This window comes from Echinops telfairi, unplaced genomic scaffold, assembly GCF_000313985.2.
Source record: "Echinops telfairi isolate 266 unplaced genomic scaffold, ASM31398v2 ScPeMD7_7469;HRSCAF=8507_1, whole genome shotgun sequence".
Lineage (NCBI taxonomy): Eukaryota > Metazoa > Chordata > Mammalia > Afrosoricida > Tenrecidae > Echinops > Echinops telfairi.
The window spans coordinates 23,690,702-23,711,597 of record NW_022111373.1 but is presented as its reverse complement, the minus strand read 5'-3'; the positions used below and the strand labels follow the sequence as shown (position 1 = coordinate 23,711,597).

Below are 20,896 nucleotides of genomic sequence, written 5' to 3'. Positions count from 1 at the left end.
CCTTTAGCCTTTTCTAACTTTTTAATAAATACCACGCAACAAAGGGGGGGGGGGGAATCTTTGCTTTTTTTAAAACAGTTTTTCAAAAGGCCTTTTGTAGCAGATTTGCGCTATGCAATGGGTCATTTGATTTCTGACCAGTTTCCATGGACATAGATTGCAGATCCAAATAAAATGAAATCCTTTGGCAACTCACAGTCTTTTCTCTACAGTCCCTTCACGATGTTGCTCATTAATCCAGTTGTGAGGATTTTTCGTTATGTTGAAGTGTAGTCAGTTTTGAAGCCTGTCGTCTTTGTTCTGCATCAGTAAGTGCTTCAATGATTCTTTCCTTTTAAGCAAGCATGGTTGTGTCATCTGTATATTGCAGTTCATGAGTTTCCACTAGTCCTACTGATGCTCTCTTCTGCACATAGTCCAGCACACCCTCCTGAGTTTAAGTCATGCACTTGCCCCTTGGTCTGTTCAAATGACTTACCTTTGCTCTGTGTTCAAGTTCCGCATGAACAGATGAAGTGTTCTGGAATTCCCATTCTTTGAAATGTTATCTGTCGATAGTCCGTTATGATTGACACAGTTGAAAGCCTTTGCATGGTCAATAAAATACAGGTAAACATCTTTCTTACATTTTCTCCATTCAGCCACATCAGCAATGTCACATCCTCTTGTTCAGCCACATCAGCATGTCACATCCTCTTGTGAATTCGGCTTGAATTTCTGGCAGCTCCTTATTGATGTACTGGTGCAACTATTTTTTAATTATTTTCAGTAAAATATTGCTTGCATGTGATAGCATTGCTATTGTGTGATGATTTCTGCATTCTATTCAATCACCTTTCTTTGGAATGGCCACAGAATGGTTCTTTACCAGTCAGTTGCCCAGGTTTCTGTCTTCCGAATTTCTCGGCTGAGTGATTTCAGCACATTGCATTTGTTTATTGAAACATTTTACTTGATAGTCCATCAATTTCTTTTCATTTCAGTCATTGCCATTTGAAAACAGTTATGGATTAAATGTGTGGCTCTCCCAAAACAATGTAGTGATATTCTAACCCCTATTCCTGTTTTTGTTTGTCCATCCATCAGTCTCTGGACCGTTGATTTTTGACAGTGTTTTGGGGGCTATTGGACTTTGTCCTTCATTACCATTGTTTTTTGATCATGTGCTGCCTTCCAACATGGTTGGACATTGACCAGTTCTTTTTGGTACAGTGACTGTGTATTCCTTCCACTTTCTTGTGATGCTTCTTGGGTTGTTTAATATTTTACCTATACAATGTTAATCAATCTCTATTAAGCACTCTTGTTATGATTGACACAGTTTGAAAGCCTTTACATAGTCAATAGACTCAAGGTAAACACCTTTCTTATGTTCTCACCTCTCAGCCAAGATCCATTTGACATCCACAGTGATATTCCTCAGAATTGACTCTGTCAGTATTGCAACTTGAGATTTGAAACTTCGTGGGCTCCATTTACCTTGGAAATTTAAACTTTCCTAAGAAAACTCCTGTGAGTTTGTGGTGGTGCCTGAGGCATCTTGGTGCACAATTTAGGAATCCCGGAGTGAGAATCTTGAGTTTTTTCAAAGCAGTTTCAAAAGTATAAAAGCTATGAAAATATAAGGGATTGAGTTGGTGAAGAATACAGATTTATGAGCAAAGTAAAACTTGTATAGGGTCATCATTTTTGAAAACCATTATGAGATTGGAGATTGACGTAGATTATCTCTCAGTAAGTATCAGACAACCAGTATTTTCTCTAGTACTGGAATGTGTTTCTGTTTATTTGGTTGAGACCAGACAAAGTAGTTGGCTTGTACATAGGAGCATTTTGGTATGAAAAGAATCCAACTCGAAACCAAAAATCACTGGCATACATCTGATTCGGCTCATCAGGACAGTCCTCAGCATGAGCGCATGTGAGAGGCAGTACAGAAACTACAGTGGGGGAGTGAACACTGAATCCTCAGCTTCCTCTTATGTTTGCTTACTCTGCAACATAAACTTATTCTAGAGAGTGGGGACTGGTGCACCATTTTAGTCCTATTTTCTATCTCCTTTTTCCCCCCAACAGTTTTATTGGCACATAACTTACATATCATACAATTCGATACTTAGATCATTCAATCAAGGAGACTTGTACAGTCAGCACCACATCAATCTTAGAGCATTCTTCCCCATGGTTAAATCACCTTTAAAATGAGTTGTGTAATTATGATCAGTTCTAGTGCTCCCTCTCCCCTCCTCCCCTCTTCATTATTATGTCCAAATCCCCCTTCCCTCCCTATCACCCCCCCACCTCTCCCCACTCCCACCACTTTCCCTATCACCCCTTGTATCAGTGATTCTCATTATGTAGCCACTCCTCCTGTGCTTCGCAGCTGGGAGACCCAACAGAAAGCAATTTCCTATCTCTTTATATCTGTTTTGAGTTGGTTTTATTTAGTTCAAATTGAGAAACTAAAATGGCACCGCATATGTATAATTAGTTGAAATGGTTTCTGATTAAGAAAATGAGTGCATTTTCATTTTCTTTTGTTTCCATTAAGAATGTCTGGATATAATACTCCTTTTTTTAAGTAGTCAGGTACACTCTTCAGATGAGCAGTCTATCATAAAATACCTTCATTTTGAGGATTTCTAGAACGTTGTGGATCATTACTGTTACATTCTGTAAGTACGCCTCCTTCAAGGAGAAGCTGCGTAATGTTAAGTTGTACAGCCTGTCCCATTCAAGTGGAAAAACTCCTAACCCCTGCCTTTCAAAGCTACTGTACCTGCAAAAAACAGATCTCTCCCCTCCAGCGCCCGCTGCTAAAGTTCTGTTTGGGTAAGTCTGCTTCAGTTCACATTTTCACCACCTGCTGAGTTTGTCTGCTGCCTTCCAGCCTTGGCCTCCTTAACCTGGCAAGCCATTCCCGCCCTGGAGCTTTCCTTTAGCCTTTTCTAACTTTTTAATAAATACCACGTGACACACATGTGAATGTAATAGAGAGTGCACCCCATGTTGAAACTCAATGTAGAACTATGGCAACTGGGTATGGGTTAGAATTTCTAACAGGTCTCAGACCAGGAGTTCACAGCCCACATTCCATATAGGAAACAATGCTTCTGCTTTCTTTGTGAAACTTGAATTTTCTCAGAAACCTGAATAAAGACCTGAATACTGTCCAGATGCAAATAAGTAGGATCCATTCCTCAATCTGTCTTGGGATCATTTTCCCCCCTTAGGGTGATGAGATGAACTTTTCTGCCCCAGTAAGGCGGGCGTTACAGCCGCAGGAACCCACGGGGCAGTTTGATGCTGCCCCTAGGGCCGCTGTGAGTCAGAATGGACCCAGGCAGTGAGTTTTGGTTTGCGGAGTGATTACATTGAAAAGGAAAAACATCTTCCCTGCCTGCCTCCACCAGAGCTGCTAGCTTCTGAATTCTGCACGATAATCAATACCAGACGCTGGCTGCACTGGGAAGGTGTGTAATGGCCTCACGTTGCTTTCTACTGCCAACAGCAGTTGAATGCTGAGGGGTCTCAACGAGGCTGCGGACAAAGAGATCCTGTGCTCGCCGCCTTACACAGTTATTTCCTTGCTGTAAGAAATAAAGGTGGTGCCGGGGTGAAGTCGTTTGACAATGACTGTCCTCCCTAAAACTTGAATTTCAGTTCTACATAAGGAGGACCTGAGTAGGAAATGGAACTGCCTATCAAAGGGTGAGTCCTCTGTTAATGGAGGTCATCGGAGGAATCATTATTGCCAGCGATGGCCTAGGATACCGCTTGTCAGGTAGAGCGCTCTAGTAGATGAGACGTGACTTCTTCCATGTGACTCTGACCCTGGACCACCTCCTGCTCCTCCGGCCCTTCTGAAAGAAAACCAGGAAGGGGCTGGGCTGCGCCTGTGAACCTGGGCACTGTAAGGAAGCCCAGCCCTTTCATGCCAATGTCCCATTTGCTGAGCCACACATGTTCAAATGCAGGGCCTGCATGCAGGGCCTCCAGTCAGATCCTTTGCAACCCAGAGCAACCGGCTTTGATCAAGAATGTATTTGGGAGCGCGATAAAGGAGAACATCTTAGTTTTCCGAGTTTGGTCACATCTCTGATTCAGTTCCACGTTGTAGCCACCCTACTAGTGGGGCCTTGTTCTCTTTTTATAGGTATGGAAAAAGAAGCCCAATCTAAAAATCAAAAACAAAAACCCCACAGTCATCAAGTCAATTCCAACTCACAGACACCCAGGGACGTCAAGTGACCTGCCTGTTTTTAAGGGAAAAATGAGAAAAGAAAGATGAAACTGATCCCAAGGCAAAAGAGACACCTCAGACAGAAACCAAACCAGTTGCTATCGAGCCAGTTCTGCCATGTGAGGAGCAGGGCAGTGCTGTGCTCCGTAACCTTTGTTTTCAAGGCTCTGATCCTCAGAAGCAGATTAATCGGACTTCCTTTCCCTTTTTAACAGAGCTTGATCTGCCAGCCTTTCCCTCAGTACCCCAGTGCTTAGCCATGGGTGCCCACCCCCCCACCCCCACCCCAATCCAGGGACTTTCCAAAAGGCAGTAACACACCTGAAATCCAAACCTGTAGCTGTGGAGTCATTTGCGGCTCTGGCCACCTCCTGTGTTACACCGCAGAACTGAGCTCCCTGGGGTTTTCCTGGCTGCCCTCTTTGCTCTGCTCCTGTACGATGGATGGATTTAAGCTGCCAACCCTTAGTTTAGCATCCCAAGGGACCTAAAAGGAGCCTTAGTGTCACTCTTAAGTAAGCCTCAGACTGCTAACTAAAAGGTCAGTGGTGGTTCTAATCTGCCGTTCACTGTTAGAACGATGAGACTGCCGGTAGGTCTACTTACTGTGAGTTGGAGTTGAGTCAATGACAGGTGGTTTAGTTTGGTTTACAGATCTGAAAGAGATATTAAAACCAAACCTCCACTGCTTTCGATGTAGTTCCAACTCGTAGTAACCTTCCATAGATTTTCTAGAAGATGGCCTCATCCTTGTGCCTCAGAGTAACTTGTGGGTTTGAACCACTGATCTTGTGGTTAGCAGCCTGTGTTAGACTGGTTTTTGACTAGAGAAATAAATTGAGAGACACTCATATATGTGTAAGAAAGAGCTTTATATCAAAAAGTAATTGTATATTAAGAAAACATCCCAGCCCAGTCCAGATCAAGTCTATACAAGAATCAGTGTCCTATAAAACAGTTGAACTGCTCCTGTGTGTTTTCGAGACAAATACATATTTTAAAGAGTTTTAAATAAAAAATAGATTTTTTAAATTGTGTATTAAGTAGTGGGTTTACATTTCTGATCATTATGCTGTATGCAACAATTCAATCAACCCTCCACCCCGATCCCTGTGTCCCACCCCACCCCCCTCTTCAAATTTCTCATTTCCCTCTTGTGGTCTTTCCCTTTCACCAAAGTCAACCTGCCAACCCTCTGATCTGCTGCTTTTTCCCACCTTCCTTACCTCCCCAAATTCTGTTCCAACACTATTCCCTTTGGCATGCTAGTCTTTGTTTTAGTTATAAACCCTCACCGTGGTGGTAGCCTCATGCAGTGTTTATCCTTTTGTGATTGACCAGCTTCACACAGCATAATATACTCCAGGTCCATCCATACCCCGAGGTACTCCGTAGTTGCATCATTGTTTTTTCAGCTCTGCAACGTATTCCATTGTATGCATATACCAAAGTTACGTTATCCATTCGGCTACTGATGGGTATTTAGGCTGTTTTCAGCTTCTTGCTATTGTGAACAGCTGCAGTGAACATGGGGATACATATGTCTGTCTGTGGTTTGGCTCTTACTTCTTTAGGGTATAAGCTTTGCAGAGGTACTTTTGAATTATATGGAATATCTGTTCCTAGTTGTTTCACATAGACCTACTAGCAATATTTCCACACCTTCACTGGGATTTGCTGTTTTCTGGTTGTGTTTTTATTTTTTAACTTGACTGTCATTGTTGGTATAAAGTGATATCTCATCAGAATGGACTTTATGGTATTTAACAATAGCAACAACATCTTGCTATCTTTTACATCTCCAGATGGTTAGTAATCATGAACATTTTTATGTCGTTTGGGGTATTGGTTTATGTTACGTTTTAATTGAGTAATTTGTCTTTTTTCATATGGAAGTATTACAGTTTTTATAGATTTTAAAGATTACTCTCTTATCTGTTGTATCATTGTCTAAGATTTCCCCCCCACTCTGTGGGTTCTGTTTTTACTTTCTTAGAGACTATAAATGTTTGCTCGAGAAAGCCTCATCTATCTCTTGTGGAGTGGCTGGTGGCATTGCTTAACCTGCTGTTCTGTGAATCAGACTTGACTCAATGGCAGTGACTGAAATACAAGAACTGTACCCACTGCCCTCCAGTCAGTGCTGACTCATAGCAACTGTACAGGACAGGGGAGACCTGCCCTGTGAGTTTCCAAAACCAGAACTCTTTACAGGAGTCCAAGGCTCTGTCTTTCTCCTGAGCAGCTACTGGTGGTTCCAAGCTGCTGACCTTGCGGATTGCAGCCTCATGCCATAACCACTGCTCTACACTCCTATGTATGACCGGCCTTGATTTCTTTAGGAACCACCCAATATAGAGATCTTTGAGTAATTTCTCTGTAAAACAGAATTTTACATGAGTAGCGTAGTAGAGTAAATCAGGATGCCTAGTTGACATTTATTGTATTCTGAAGAACATTATTGCTTAGCGTTATGTCCCTGAGCAAATCATGTAACTACTTTCTTTAATTACATATCTGTAAAATGGGTATGATGACCTGAGTGAATTAGTTTGAGAGACTAAATAAAATCTATATAAATGCAAAACTATGATTGTGAAGTCATATAAAAGGATCCTCAGTCATAAGTTGTTTGGGCAGTATTTTCAGTCCTGACTGTGTGTGTGTGTGTGTGTGTAATCATCAGCTAAAAGCTTAAACACTTTTTAACAAAGGAGACTTCTTAGGAAAGAAATGAAAGGAAACAATGACACCCTTTCCCTAGAAAACATGTAGTCGCCAGATGCACTGTGCTCCCCCTGTGCTCTCATCTCCAGCTTCAGCACTTCTTCCCAGTCCCTCAGACCCACTCACACGATGAACTGGAGGGATAGGTGAACTTGCTGAAGATGCCCTCGGGGAAACAGAGCTTGCTATAAGAGATCTCGAAATCCAGAGCCACCTGTTCACCAGCAGCTTTCCCTCTTTCCGATGACCATGTTCATCTTCAACTGCTTTTCCTTTATTTACAGCAACTCTGCCCCACTTTTCTTCCAAGCTCCCTAACCTCAACCAGGTACTTGACCACAAATAGCTGTAGAGCCAATTGAGGCTCAGGGCTTGACCTAACGAGGTGTATAAGTTCCCTCTACTGATATTTGGGCAGGGGTGTAGGTTGGGGAGTGCACAGTCTAGTGGTTGAATTCTTGACTGCCGTGTGAGAGACCCAGGTTTGATTCCTGGACAGTGTACCTCAAGTGCAACCACCATCCATCTGCTTGCATGATGATATGAAACACAGTTCAGAACAACTTCCAGACTAAGACAAGCTAGGAAGAAAGGCTTGCTGATGTACTTCCAAAAAAATCTGTCAGTGAAAACCTAGCCCCATTCCACGATGCATAGGAGTGCTGTGAGCTGTGGGTCTGCTCACTGGAAATTAACAACTTTTCTTCTTTGAACAGCCCCTTCTCCATTTCTGGTAAAGAAAATTGTAAGCAGAGAGAGCCAAATCAACTGGTCTTAGCATGGAGCTGTGGGGAAGCATCCATTTAGCTACATTTAACTATTGTGAAAGGTTAAATGCAGGATGGTCTGAGGAGGCTGTGAAGGGCTATTGAAGAATCCATAGTTCTAACCAGGCTAAAAGCGCAAATCTTTGCCACATAGGAGAGAGATCTGAAGCCACCTTAAAAATCATGGAAGTCTTAGAAGACTTTCAAGGGTATAGATATAAATAATACAAGAAAAGTTGAGGAAAGTCTCAAAGTCAGATAGAAAAAAGTCACTTTTTATACAAAGTAAACACTTTTTCCCTCTGACCTAAATTTTGCATGTACAGATTTAGCCTTATATTGGCAGAACATAAATAAAAATATTGATGAAATGGAGGCATTTGTGACCTCAGTTCTTATGGCCTAGAAGCCACAGTCCTATGCCTGTGTAGTTTACAGAGATGCTTAGTGTTTTTCCTTGCAGAGAAATTAATACTGTTTTGAATGCAAGCAAAGAATGTCATACCATTCAAATAAATCTCACCCTCTTTCTCCCAGATCTGCATATCTTTTCATATGTTTGAGTCTGAAAACTCACTGACCTCCCTTCTTCTTAGACATCTCGACACGTGTATGCAAAAGGCCCAAAGACCTATGTTTTATAGATTTATTTTAAGTCTGGAGATACTGGGTTCCTCTGTCATATAGTTAAATGTGCCAGCCTCCTAACCAAAAGGTTGGAGATATGAGCACACTCAGAGATGCCTCTGAAGAAGGGCCTGGTGGTTTGCTGCCACAGGGGGCTGCCTTAAGTCAGTGGTTCTCAGCCTGTGGGTTACGACCCCTTTTGGGGTCGAATGATCCTTTCACAAGGGTCACCCGATTCATAACAGCAGCAAAATGACAGTTATTAAGTAGCAAGGAAAATAATTTTATGGTTGGGGATCACCATAACATGAGGAACTGTATTAAAGGATCGAGACATGAGGAAGGTTGAGAACCGCTGCCTTAAGTGGAAACCCAACTCCACAGCAACTGGTTATTGAGGTATAATTTAAGAGAACATTTTCCTACTGTTCTCTGATAAAGTTTATGTGAGAGTTTCCAAAAACAAGATAACATGAGAGGTTGAATTAGTTAGATCTGTTGTCCATATACCAGTATGCCCAGTTTAATCAGGGCTTACTAATTTACCCCCGGCACATTCTCATATGTAAGTGGGAGATTCCTGGTAAGAAATGAGATAGAGTTTAATAAACCAAATCACATCGATTCCAAATCACAGTGATCCTAACTAGGGTTTCTGAGATGCAAACCTTATGGGAGCAGATGGCCTCAGTGGAGCACCTGGTGGGCTTGAATCTCTGACCTTGCAGTTAGCAGCCCAGTACCTGATGGCGTTCAGTATAATGTTGAAATACAGCCTGGTATTAAATGAGAAGTGTTGCTAACTGACTTGCTATTTTTGTGTGAGGCATTCATGATACATTGTTAGTATGACTTCCAGACATATTGCCAGGCAGATGATGGTGGAGAGTTTTTTGCACATACAAGAGTGAACAAGTCCCCATCTGTAAGAGATACATGTCATTGTGATAGACAGAAGGATTACTCACGGGGGCTAAAAAGAAGTCCCTTCTTTGTATAAAACACATAATCAAGACAAAGGGACAAACCTTGTATAAATCAGAAGACCAACAAAGGGAAATGAGCAGCCCTTTGGCATTGTTTGAAGAGTGAGGGCACTGGAGATTGCTTAGGGTATGTATTTGAGCTTGAATTGTATACACCTGGGTTCCAGTGATGGCTCCAGCTCCATTTTGTGTTTTGTCACAAATTCAACCTCCCTTGAGTTGATTCTAATAAGCAGCAATATAAAAAATTTGCCCTCGGGCAAAGTGTATTTATGATGACTCCCCTAGAAAGCCCAGGGTTAGAAGCAGTCTCATCTTCAGGGACTTACATGGGCATGCTCTTAATGAAAATTCAGTTCCTATGGCCACTGGTCATGAGTCTTAGCAGGACCAAGCCCAGAGGGCCCCGGAACCAATCTTGTCAACTTTTCTCTCTGCAGTTGTGTTCATATCCCAATCATGGACCCTTTCCCGCTTCTATAGTGTCCTCTGCGTAAGTGATGACTTGATCTGTCACCAATCATGATTTTATAATGAATGTTGTTTTCTATGTTCTAAATTAGCCACTTGGCCATGCATACTTTGGACATCATTATGGCCTCTTATTGATGGTCTCCCTCATCCAGATGATGGGCCTGTTATTGCTTTGTTTAAGAAGTTATAAAGAAAAAAAGTTATAAAGGGGCCTCTGGAAACTTTATTTGAATTTGGGTCTTCTTTTACCCTCTTGAATGGGAAGAGGGTTTTGAAGTTGTGTAGACAGTGGAGGAATGCCCTATCCACTCACGATCTTCTCAAACAAGCTGCCTTTGTTCTGGAGCTAAATCAGGACCGTCTTCTTCAAGGTGACTGCTGGATTATATGTAAATAAATTTCTCTGTAGGTTTTTGATGATTGCTGGTGCCTGTTCAAGGCTCAACTGCCAAACTGATGCTAAGTTATGAGGTTGACTTGGCGCTTGAACTCTTCGTTCAGCAGTTGTTCTCCTTGGCTAACCTAGAAGGACTGAGGACCTTTTCCTGAACCTACTGTAAGAAACCGAGCAGAACAGCTGAAGCAAAGACATCAGGACACGTATTTTAATACATCTAATGTGTTCTGTGCACATTGGACTTGCAAAGTGCATTTATAAGTACTTCTTACGAGGAACTCTGGTGGTGTAGTGGTAATACATTGGGCTGTGAGCCGTCTGGTCAGCAGGTTGAAATCACCAGCAGCTCCTTGGGACTGGGCTTTCTCTTCCTGTAAAGAGAGCCTCGGAAGCTCAGAGGGTCACTCAGTATCAATTCGATGGCAGTGAGTTTGGGGTTTGGTTTTTCTGGTGGCACGGTGGGTTAAGTTTGGGGCATCTAAGTGAAAGATCAGCAAGCAGTAACCACTGGCCAGCCGCTCCAGGGGAGAACGATGAGGTCATCGGCTTCCATGAAAATGCACAGCCTTGGAGACCCTATGGTGCAGTTCTAGCCTGCCATGATGTGAATTGGAACCAAGTTGACGTTGACAGCAGTGGGTTTGATTGATGGGGGTCCTTTCTGCAAAGAGAGGGTAGAAGTGAGGCCTGCCTGCCACAGATAAGGTGTGGAATGTGGGCTACATTTCAACTGCATTGCGCAGTGGGCTTGGTGGAGGTTTTTGTTTCTTCCTTTGGACATTTGCATAACCATCACCTTGAACAGTTTTTACACCTTATATGGACCAATTATGGGTCAGTGGGAGCTATTCTATCTGTGCAGTGCACAGCCCCGGCGGTGGGGGTGGGGGACCCTGCAGGACTCCTCATGGACATTTGTACTGCAGTAGGGGGGGAGGGCAAAGGAGATGTGTGAGCGTGGGAACTTCACAGTGATTCCTTGGGTAGGACAAGGAAGGCCTTGGTGTGGAGGTATTGCTTATATTCAGAAAATCTCAGCACAGAGAGGGGCCATGTCGCCTCTAATAGTCTGACAGGACTGAGTACAAGGTACACACCTTAACAAAGAGGATGTCTGGCAGAGGGGACCTGACAATGAACTGTCTTTTTCAGAAAGGTGTGGCTGGTTACACTCTCACTGGCATGGTCAGCTTCCGAGAGGCTCTGTAAGACTGATAGTGTCCAAATGTTTCTTCTGTTCTCTCTTCTCTGGTTGGTTATGTCCTCATCTTGTTTGTAGGATAAAGTTCTACCTAGGGTCTTAGGCCATTAGAATCGCTTTGCAATACCTACCGTTTCCCCGAAAATAAGACAGTATCTTATATTAACTTTTGCTCCCAAATATGCACTAGGTCTTATTTTCAGGGGATGTCTTGTTTGTCCATGAAGAAGAATATGGTACACATTTATTGTTTATTGTTTTATTAAAAGAGACCTCACACTTCCTGTCTGCTCCGGCTGCGCTGCGGCCAATAGTGAGCTGTGCAGCAGCACCCGTAGCGCAGCAGCACCCGTTGCTACGGTCCAGAGTCCAGAGTTACAGTAGCTTGGGTGGGGAGGGGGGGCGCGCTTATTTTCGGGGAGGTCTTATTTCAGGGGGATGCTGTATATTTCAGCGAGAGGCAAAACTGTAAGTAAGTCTTATTTTTGGTGGATGTCTTACTTTCGGGGAAACAGGGTAGGCCTTATGTTAATATTTATAATAACCTCTGTTGCTTGTGACTAAGGATCTTTAGTGGTGCTGTGGGCTAGGCATTGGGATGTTAACCATAAGTTCAGTGGCTCAGACCCACCAGCTGCTGTGTGGGAAAACTATGAGGCTGTCTGCTTCTGTAAAGATTTACAGTCTGGGAAACCTGTCAGTTGAACTCGACTCAATGTTAAAGGGTTCATTGGTGGTTCGCTGCTTGAGGATAAACAGCCTAAATACAGTCTTCCTGTTCAAATACTATAGTGATTTGTACTAAAACGAAGCCTGAGTATCTTTTACAAAATGTGCAGCCTTTAGTTTGCCTACTTTGAATTTGTCACCAGGAAAGATCGACTGCTGTAAAGGACATCATATCTGGTTAAAGTAGAGGGTTAGTGACTGCCTCAGTAGCTGCAACAGTGGGCTTAATGATACTATCATGTAGACGGCACTGTCCAAACAACAACAACAACCAAACTCACTGCCATTTAGTCAGGTCCAACGCAAAGCAACCTACCGGGCAGAGTAGAACCATTCCTTTCTGAGTTTCAGGGTTCAGAGGGAGTTTCTGAGACTAATTCTTTTCAAGAGCCTCATCTTTTTCTCTTATGAAGCAGCTGGTGATTTTGAACCACTGACCTCACAGTTAACAGCCCAACTCATAAGCCACTGTGCCACCAGGACTCCTATCTGGCTACTACTGAGCAACTTTTTGTTTTGCTCTGAGTTGGAATCTACTGGAGGGCACCAGACAAGCCCATCTTTCATGTGAAGAACGTTTAATGGTTCAGTGTTGCTGTTGTCAACTTCACCCCATTGCCCTTTAGGATTTTGTAGCTGAAGTATTTATGGAAGCAGATAGCCAGGGTTCCTCTTTGGAAACTGTTGGGGGATTCAAACCTTTATCCTATCAGCTGCCCACGCTTCACTATTAAAATGCAGTAAATACTAAGCTGTGTAATATTTTGTTTTTTCAAGTCACATATATAGCCTGCTTTAACATCAAACATAAATCTATGAAATAATAGTACTACCGGTATTTTTGTTTTTTTAACAAGTGAGGAAATGGAGGCTCAGAAATCCTTCTTACTTAAGGTTATATCAGTCATTAAAGACAAACTTTACTGCATAGTCTTTGAATGCATATCGTTTGTATATTCTTTTCCCTCGGTTTATCATAGTACTTCTACTCATGGTTTGGAGTTTTGTTTTTGCCCATTTTATTGAGAAAAAGAAAGCACCCGGAAAATAAACCTCTTACAAGAATACAAATTTACTCACAGTTTTCAAAAACGACCTTTCAGGTATGTAATTTGAGGGCTTTTGGCTTAAGGTTGATGATAATACAACTGCTCTGCAGAACATTTCGGTAAGACAGGTATATCATTGGCTGCTATTTCTCCTAGGGGAAAACTGAGGTCTACCAGCTAAAGTGACTTCCGATCTCTGGGCTGGACTGGTGGTCGATAATGGGATTGAACTTAATGATAGGTTCCCTAGGTGACCAGCTTTGCTAATCCACCAGTATTTCAAAAGCTTGAATTCCCTTTGTACAGCACCACCCCCACTCCCCGCATCCCCCCTTCCTCCACACCCCTCATCCCACCTCACTCACCCTCTGCAAAACACACAAACACACACACACACACACACACACACACACACACGCATTGGGCTGCTAACTGCAAGGTCAGCAGTTCAAAACCACCAGCCACTGTGCAGGAGAAAGATGGGGCTTTCTGTTCTCATAATGAGTTACAGTCTCTGAAGTTCACAGGGGCAGTTCTGCCCTGCTCCTTGGGATGACCTTGAGGTCGCTGTGAGTCGGCATGGACTCAATGATAGTGGGTGTGGTTTGGTTTATCTCCTTCAGCCTTCCAGGAGTTCCAGGCTCTTTGTTAAGGGCCGCCCTTTAAAAGTGTAACTGCGGAGCAGTTCCCTGGGCCGCGGCCTCGCTGGCGATGAGTAAGAGGTCCAGCCACGGGCTAAACGGACCTGCCTATGTTGCAAGTACTAAGGTAAGGCGCCTCACCTTCTTCCAAAGATTCCCACTTGCGCTCAGTCCCAATTCCTGATGAAGCTGGCCCTTACATCCACGTGAACCATATCAATGCTACTTTCTTTCGTGAAAAACGTACACAACCAAGTCACTTTAAAAATCTTTAGTTCTTGGAGTACAAGCCCCCAAACAAGTCCTATGAACTGTAATGTAACCCAAAGGTGCACAAGGTTTTTCTTTTCTTTTTGCTGTGTGTGTGTGTGTGTGTGTGTACGTGTACGTACACATAAATGTAATACTGTAACGTTGCTCCGAAGCATTTTTTTTGCTCATCAACTGAGTAAGGAGTATGTGATTGTCACGGACACAGTCTATCCATCAGTTATGTGTGCGCACAGGTAACCCTCCCCTTGCCCTCTTTGCCTCCGGCTGTGTCGCGGACGGGCCCCACCTGCTTGCACCCGGGCCTAGCCAGCCCAGCCAGGTCGCCTCCGCCCAGTGACGGGCTGGGGCACACGGCCCCGGGGGCGGGCGGACTCCCGCCGCCCGGCGCAGACGCGATTCGTCACTCCTGCAGAACTTTCCCCTTGAAAATCCCTGCCCCAGAACCAGCCCTCCGCCCCGGGGAGGGTTTGATTTTAGTGGCTTTCCTTCCGTTTTTTCCCCGGTGAGTGCCAGTTGGGGCCGCGGAGGGTGGACTGGCAGCTCCGCGGAACTCGCCGCCGTGCAGCCGGTTACCCTGACACCATGCACTCCGAAGCCCAGGAACCCAAGGAAGGTATGGGGGTGATGTCTCTCCGTGGCCTGCAACGATCCGCTGGAGAATCGGGGAGCAGGGAGAGTGGGCAAGGGCTGGTGGGCGTTTGAAAGCCAGCCGTGGGCACTTTGTTCCCTGGACCTTCGCCGCGGGCTGGAGATGGATTGGGGAAGCCAGGAGAAACTCCTCTGGGGAGCCCTTCTCCCCAGCAGTCGCTTAGAGGGGATGGGAGAAAACTCTGACCTGCTGTCAGACCCACATAAGACTGCTCTTTCGTTTTCTCTGGAAACAAAACGGCCAGAGGACTGAGTCGGAGAATGCAAAATATGGTTGGGAGCGGGCTGCCCGGCGGCCTCGGGACAGCCGAAGGCTGGGTCTCCGCGGAGCCTGAGCGGTTGTGGGTCCTGTGAAAGGGGTTTCACAAATGGAGAACCTTGTGTTTCCAGCCAAGGAGAGAAGCTAAAGAAGGGGGTAGAAAGTGAAAGGATTTGTTTTGGGGAGGGGGGGAGCCGTTGGTTACCCCCTGCTGACTTTTCATCAGTGAGTTCAGTTTTTAGGTGGGGGATGAAGGGGGCCCTAGGGGGGACCTGAGGGATGTGAGGGGAGCCTTGTGCAGCCTGAAACTGAGGAGAGTTTTGTCTGTCTTGAACTTTGCCAAAGCGAAGGGTTTCATTTACTTTTAACAGAGAACGGGTGACAGGGCTGGAAAAGCGCCAACCCAAACACAATTATACGCTGGTGTGAGTTTGGGGAGTTTATTTGTGCGTGAGCGTTTGTATGCTTTGTTTCCTGAGATTTTATGTACACAGAAGCCCTCTTGTGATGACGGGGTGGTTAGGGAAATTAGAGTACGGGAGAGGACACTATTCAAGATTGTGAGATTCCTTTTCTTTTCAAGTAGCCTCTTGGGAGGCTGGTAAATTTAACATCAATCACAGCAGCTGAGCAGGAAGGAGCCCCATCATTTCTCCATTTGGTAGACATCAAGTAGGGAGAGCACTTGCAGCTTGTCCACTTCTGTCTCACTGCCTCTCCTTTCCATCAGCTGAAAACTGTTTCATGATGTGGCCTCTGGGCTGATGTGTATCTGATTATTCTGTGCGAGGAACTAGTCAGTATAAAGAAGGCGGACATGAATGAACGTGACAGCCAGCAAGGAGCATTGATGGGTGTGGAGCTTCCTGGGGAAGGTTCTCTGCTCTGTGCTGATGGCTGTGTTAGACCGCACAGTAAGCTAGGTATGCATGGGCTTACTTGTGCTTGCTTATGAATCTGTGATAGTTTCACATGTTTTTTTTCACATTGTTCACAACAGATTATTAAGTAAGCCCATGCATACCTTGTTTATTTAATAATCTGCTAGCTGATAGAATTTTTCCCCAGTCTAAAGCCTTTGTGTACTAAGTCAAAAGTAGGCAAAGGCAAATAGCAACCGAGTTTAGACACTCCAGTGGTGAACTTTTGTATGAATTGCCATTAGCACTTAAATTGATGTGATTTTCCTCTCTTGGGAAAGACACAGGGAGCAAAATCGGGGAACCATATCCCAAAGTATGTACATTCGTCTAACAACATCCACAAGCTTCCCTCCTTTCCTCTCTCTCCAGTTGTAAAGTTGGAAGCTCACTCTTGCACAATGGAGTATGAGGAGATTTCTTTGTGGTCTCCCTCCTGCTCACCTGGCCTTCACTCACCATCATTTACATTCTTCAGATGATCTAGCCTCCGATCTTTTTAATAGAAATCCCAGAATGTTTCTTTTAAATGAATCTGAAGTTCTAGAGTTTAAAAGTGATGGCTCTTAAAGTGCAGGGTATTGAATAACTCTTGAGGGAGACTGATGAAACAGTTTAGTAACCAGTTTGAATCATTGCAGCTTCTGCCAGAAATAAAGGGTGAGTGTGTGTGTGCGCGCACACACACTCCCTGGTTATTGGCTGTTTTCTAGAACCTGTATTAGCAACTTGTCGCCACTCAGATGTCATTGAGAGGAGCTGTATCGCCTAAAATGCTGTTATCTTACTCCTCTATCCTTACTAATTTTCCCCTCCTGCTTTATGGGGTTGTTTTTTTTTTCTCCTTCTGGGCAGCTTAATGTGTGATCACCATGAGCTATTCAGAAATGTCTGCATTGCAAGAAAATTGCCTTTGGATGCTTCATGCCTGATTTACTGTAATGGGAGATACTTTTAAGTCATTATTCTGAACTGGAGAGACTAATCTACTTTGTTTGGGATTGGATCTGAAAAAAATATCAAGTTAGATTCAGAGGTCCTTGGAGGCCAACATATTTGTGTATGTGCATGAATGTAGGAGCAAATGACTGGGGATATTGTTAAGCTGCCATCGTCGCTTAGAATACTCTTGATTCCAGGCCAGGAGCGCTGAGCCTCCCTCGTCAGTCGATAGCCACCTCTTAAAGAACCAGTTTAATTTTGGTGGTTTATAAATGAATAGGAAATTGTGCTTGAGTATTAAAGAGGAAAGTCATCCGGGCCTTTTTTTATAATAAAAGCTGAATGTCTTTAAGTTGTCTAGTCATCAAATTAATAGGACAGTAAGAGGCATAAAGGAAGAAACCCATTTAATGAAAAAGAGGAAGACCGTTAAAAAGAGGATATCAACAGTTTTCAGTGGCTGAGGGCTTCCTGAGGAGATAGGCCAATGGCCACATTTTTGGCATGTAGTCGTTTCCTGTTGAGTAAAGCAACTTAATTATGAAATAGTAAACGTGAATGACACTTAAGATTTCCAAGGACAGTTTTAGTGTTCCTTTGCCCTGGTCAGCTTATCTGTGGGATCAGAAAGCAAGAAGTCATTGTCAAGAGGGGTTGCTTTTTGAGAATTTGGCTGGTAGGAATAAGCCTTCAAGAGGTTGGCAGTGAGTGAGCGCAGTTCTCTCGTGCCTCGCCAGCCCTGCTATTTCACAAGGAAAACAGTACCCAGTAGACAGCTCCCTTGTGTTTCTCTTCCCAGAGAGACTCACCTTTACCCCTAACATTCAGTGGTTGTGGAGCAGACGTTATTCCTCCTGGAGAAGGCCTCTCCTTCATCAGCTTCTCTCGAGTTTGGAGGCTTCTCTATACCAGTGGATGGATTTTGAGGAGGAAGTGGCAGGGGGCTCCTTTCCTCCGTGTGCTGACATAATCAAGTTCCTCACTTCAGGGTCTTGTTGGTCTGCCAGGAATATCCTTCTTTTCACCTCACCCCTTTCCCCAAACAACTCCTAGATTCTGGTCTTGAATCTGATCTCCCCAGAATCCCCAAACCAAACTAAGATGCCTGTTGCCCTCTCATCGTACCTGTTCACTTCATCATTGGCACCCATCACATTTGTAACTGCTTAGCATCTCTATTTTATCCTAGACCACAAGTTTTTGAGGAAAACCATGTCTGTTTCCTTCTCCGCTCTATCTCCAACACCTTCTTAGGTACTCATTCTGCATTTGTAGAATGAGCGAATGATCCCCATGCTGATGAATCCTCAGTACTCTGTCCACTTGGGGCATTACCTTATGTCTTCCCTTTAAAAGAACTTTTCCATCGAAGTATTTGCATTCGGCTTTATTGTTACAATGGAAAAAAACACTTGGCTGCTAACTGGAAAGTCGGTCGTCAAACCCACTGACCCCTCTTCAAGAGAAAGATGTGGCAGTGTGCCTCCGTAAAAACATACAGCTCCCGTCAACTGAGCGGCAGTTACTAGACAAGGTCTCTCTTTTCTCACTTTCCATCCTCCCTCACCACTTGGCAGTCTGGCTTTTTCTCTACGGTTCCACTGACGCCACATTCACCAACATCACCAGTGACTCCTAGTTATTGAAATCATGAGGACACAGAAGTCGTAACTTTTGACCATATCTTGCTTGACCTTTTCTGCAGCATTTGAGACTAGGAGAAGACTGTCCCTAGAATCCTAAAGTTCTTCCTTGATTCCTATGACACTACAGCCTCCTGTCCCCCTCCAATGGTAGCTGAGGCTCTTCTGAGAGGCACATAGTATACTTGCTGCATGATAGATACCACCCTTTGAATGTCACCCAAGCACCATGAAATCATTGGATTTAAACTGAGCTTATAATTTGGTGTACTTTACAATTCTGATCCTCCTTCACAATATCCGCCTAATGAAAAGGATCACATTAAAATTCCTGGACAGAATAGGGGGAAATGTGGAACTCAAAATCATAAAGAGACCAGGCTTCCTTGTCAGAGATAGGTGGGGTTCCCAAGACAATGTCTCCCCTTTCCTCCTGTCTCACACAGTGTTTCCCTGCTACACAGAGTTTTTGTTTTTACTTTTTAGCATTCAACATCATCCTTATTATTATGATACGTTACTGAACTATCGGCTGCAAAAAGCAGTGTAGTTCTGAACTTTTTATTCGGTGAATTAGGTTAGGGCTTATCATTGGCCTCACAGTTAACAATTCTCATATACATTTTGCTTCAACTCATCTGCTGAAACGTACCATCCCCAGTTCTAACACTTTCTCCTTGTTTCCCGTTTCTGTTCCCCCTTTTTTCCTAACCCTCTGAACTCTGTTGTTGGGTAAATGCTGCTCTTTTGCCTGTAAATGGTTGGTTATCCTACCACAGGCAAAAATTCAGTTCCAGATCTTAAAGGTTACTAAGAGACATTGTCTTGGGTTCGAGCCTGTGGAGGAGTCCGAGGCTGGTCCAGGAGGAGGAAGAGTTTCACTCTGGTACACAAAGGCTAGCTGGGCATGGGAACTCAGTCAGTGGCCCAAGTGGGAAAACCTAAGAAGTCTAAAATGGATCAGTCCTCTTGGCTTAGGGCATTATTCCTGCAAAGGGAAGCTACAATTTCTAAGCAGTCCTCTTAAAGTTCTTCCCACGTAATCTCATTTTTATTAAGCAGTTTAACTTTTATTAAGCCCTCTTATCTGAAAAGTCCAGTGTGGCACTGGGGATTAAACAAACAAACAAATAAACAAAAGAAAGGCAGAACAAAACATGTACAATTTTATTTAAAAGATTTTTTATTGGGGGGGGGGGGCTCTTACAAATCTTGTAAGAATCATTCAATAGTATTAAGCACACTTGCACATATGTTGCCATTGACATTTCCAAAACAGTTTCTTTCTACTTGAGCCCTTGGTATCAGCTCAGCCTTTTTCCTCCTCCCTCCTGCACCCTCCCACCCTCATGAATCCTTCATCAATTATATTTTATTGTTATTTTGTGTCTTACACTGTCCATTTTCTACCTTCACCTTTCTGTCATTCATCCCCCTGACAGTGGGTTGAGGTTGGGGCTAACATATCCAACCTGGTGATGGGTTCCCCCTTTGTCCCCCCCCCCATCTCCCTATCCTCAAGAGCTCGTCACAAAGTGGAGACAAATGACAATACAAAATACTCATATAGCAAAAGCTGTAAAAGCCAGAACTTGTGTAAAGTGAAAACCTATCAGAGTAGGAAAACTTAAATATTTTCCACTAAAACGTGTAGTAGCAAAGTGTTAAGATTCAGAAAATATGTGAGACCCAGAAAAAGACACAGTCCCGTCAAGTTCCTACTCCCACAGGTTTCACGTACAAGATCAACATCGTACGAGGGAGGGAGGAGGGACGTTACGGAAACGCTCTAGACAAGTGTCTACCCCAACCAGCCCCGCAGAGCAGTCTGAACAGAGCAACCAGCCTCTGCTGAAGGCAGGCAGAATTAACTGAACAGGGTAACACTAAGGTTGAACAGAACTGCAAGGATACTGAGGTAGTGAAGGCACTGAAGAAGTTCTAACCAAACTTCTAGGTGCTGCTAGGCTGCACTTTCCTGATACACTTCAGACGTTAGTTCTTCGACCTTCTTAGAATGTCCTTCTAATTATGTCTTCTGCTTAGGGTAGCATGACTCAATGTTCACTTCTTGCAACCCAAAGTCTTGATGACACAGGTGGTTATGGCAACCCAGAGGGCTTAAACCAAGGTAGGGAGAGGAGATACATTCACGACGTAAAGGAAAGCGTGCATTCATAGATGACTTTAGAAACCTGTGTATATTCATAAGTATACTTCCACTCTCCCTCCCACACCCATTCAGACCGCCTGGCTATCTAAGCGAGTGGTTCTCAACCTGTGGGTTGCGACCCCTTTGGAGGTTGAACAACCCTTTCACAGGGGTCGCCCGATTCATAAGAGTAGCAAAATGACAGTGATGAAGTAGCA

General features: G+C 43.9%; 1 protein-coding gene across 4 annotated transcripts in view; it reads left to right on the top strand.

The window, feature by feature from the left end:
* TNFAIP8 (TNF alpha induced protein 8) overlaps positions 1-20,896 on the top strand; it is a 167,890-nt gene that overhangs the window by 102,772 nt on the left and 44,222 nt on the right. Inside the window, exon 1 of one of the 4 annotated variants that reach the window (XM_004696959.3) lies at positions 13,909-13,968. The exons of 2 other annotated variants lie outside the window; for them this stretch is intronic. Coding sequence is in view for 1 of the 2 variants with exons in the window: in XM_045285348.1 (XP_045141283.1) it covers positions 14,697-14,727 (31 nt within the window). In the remaining variant the exon portion in view is untranslated. Of the gene's footprint in view, positions 1-13,908; positions 13,969-14,520; positions 14,728-20,896 lie in introns of those variants that run through there. One more of the 4 variants, XM_045285348.1, reaches the window with a different exon arrangement.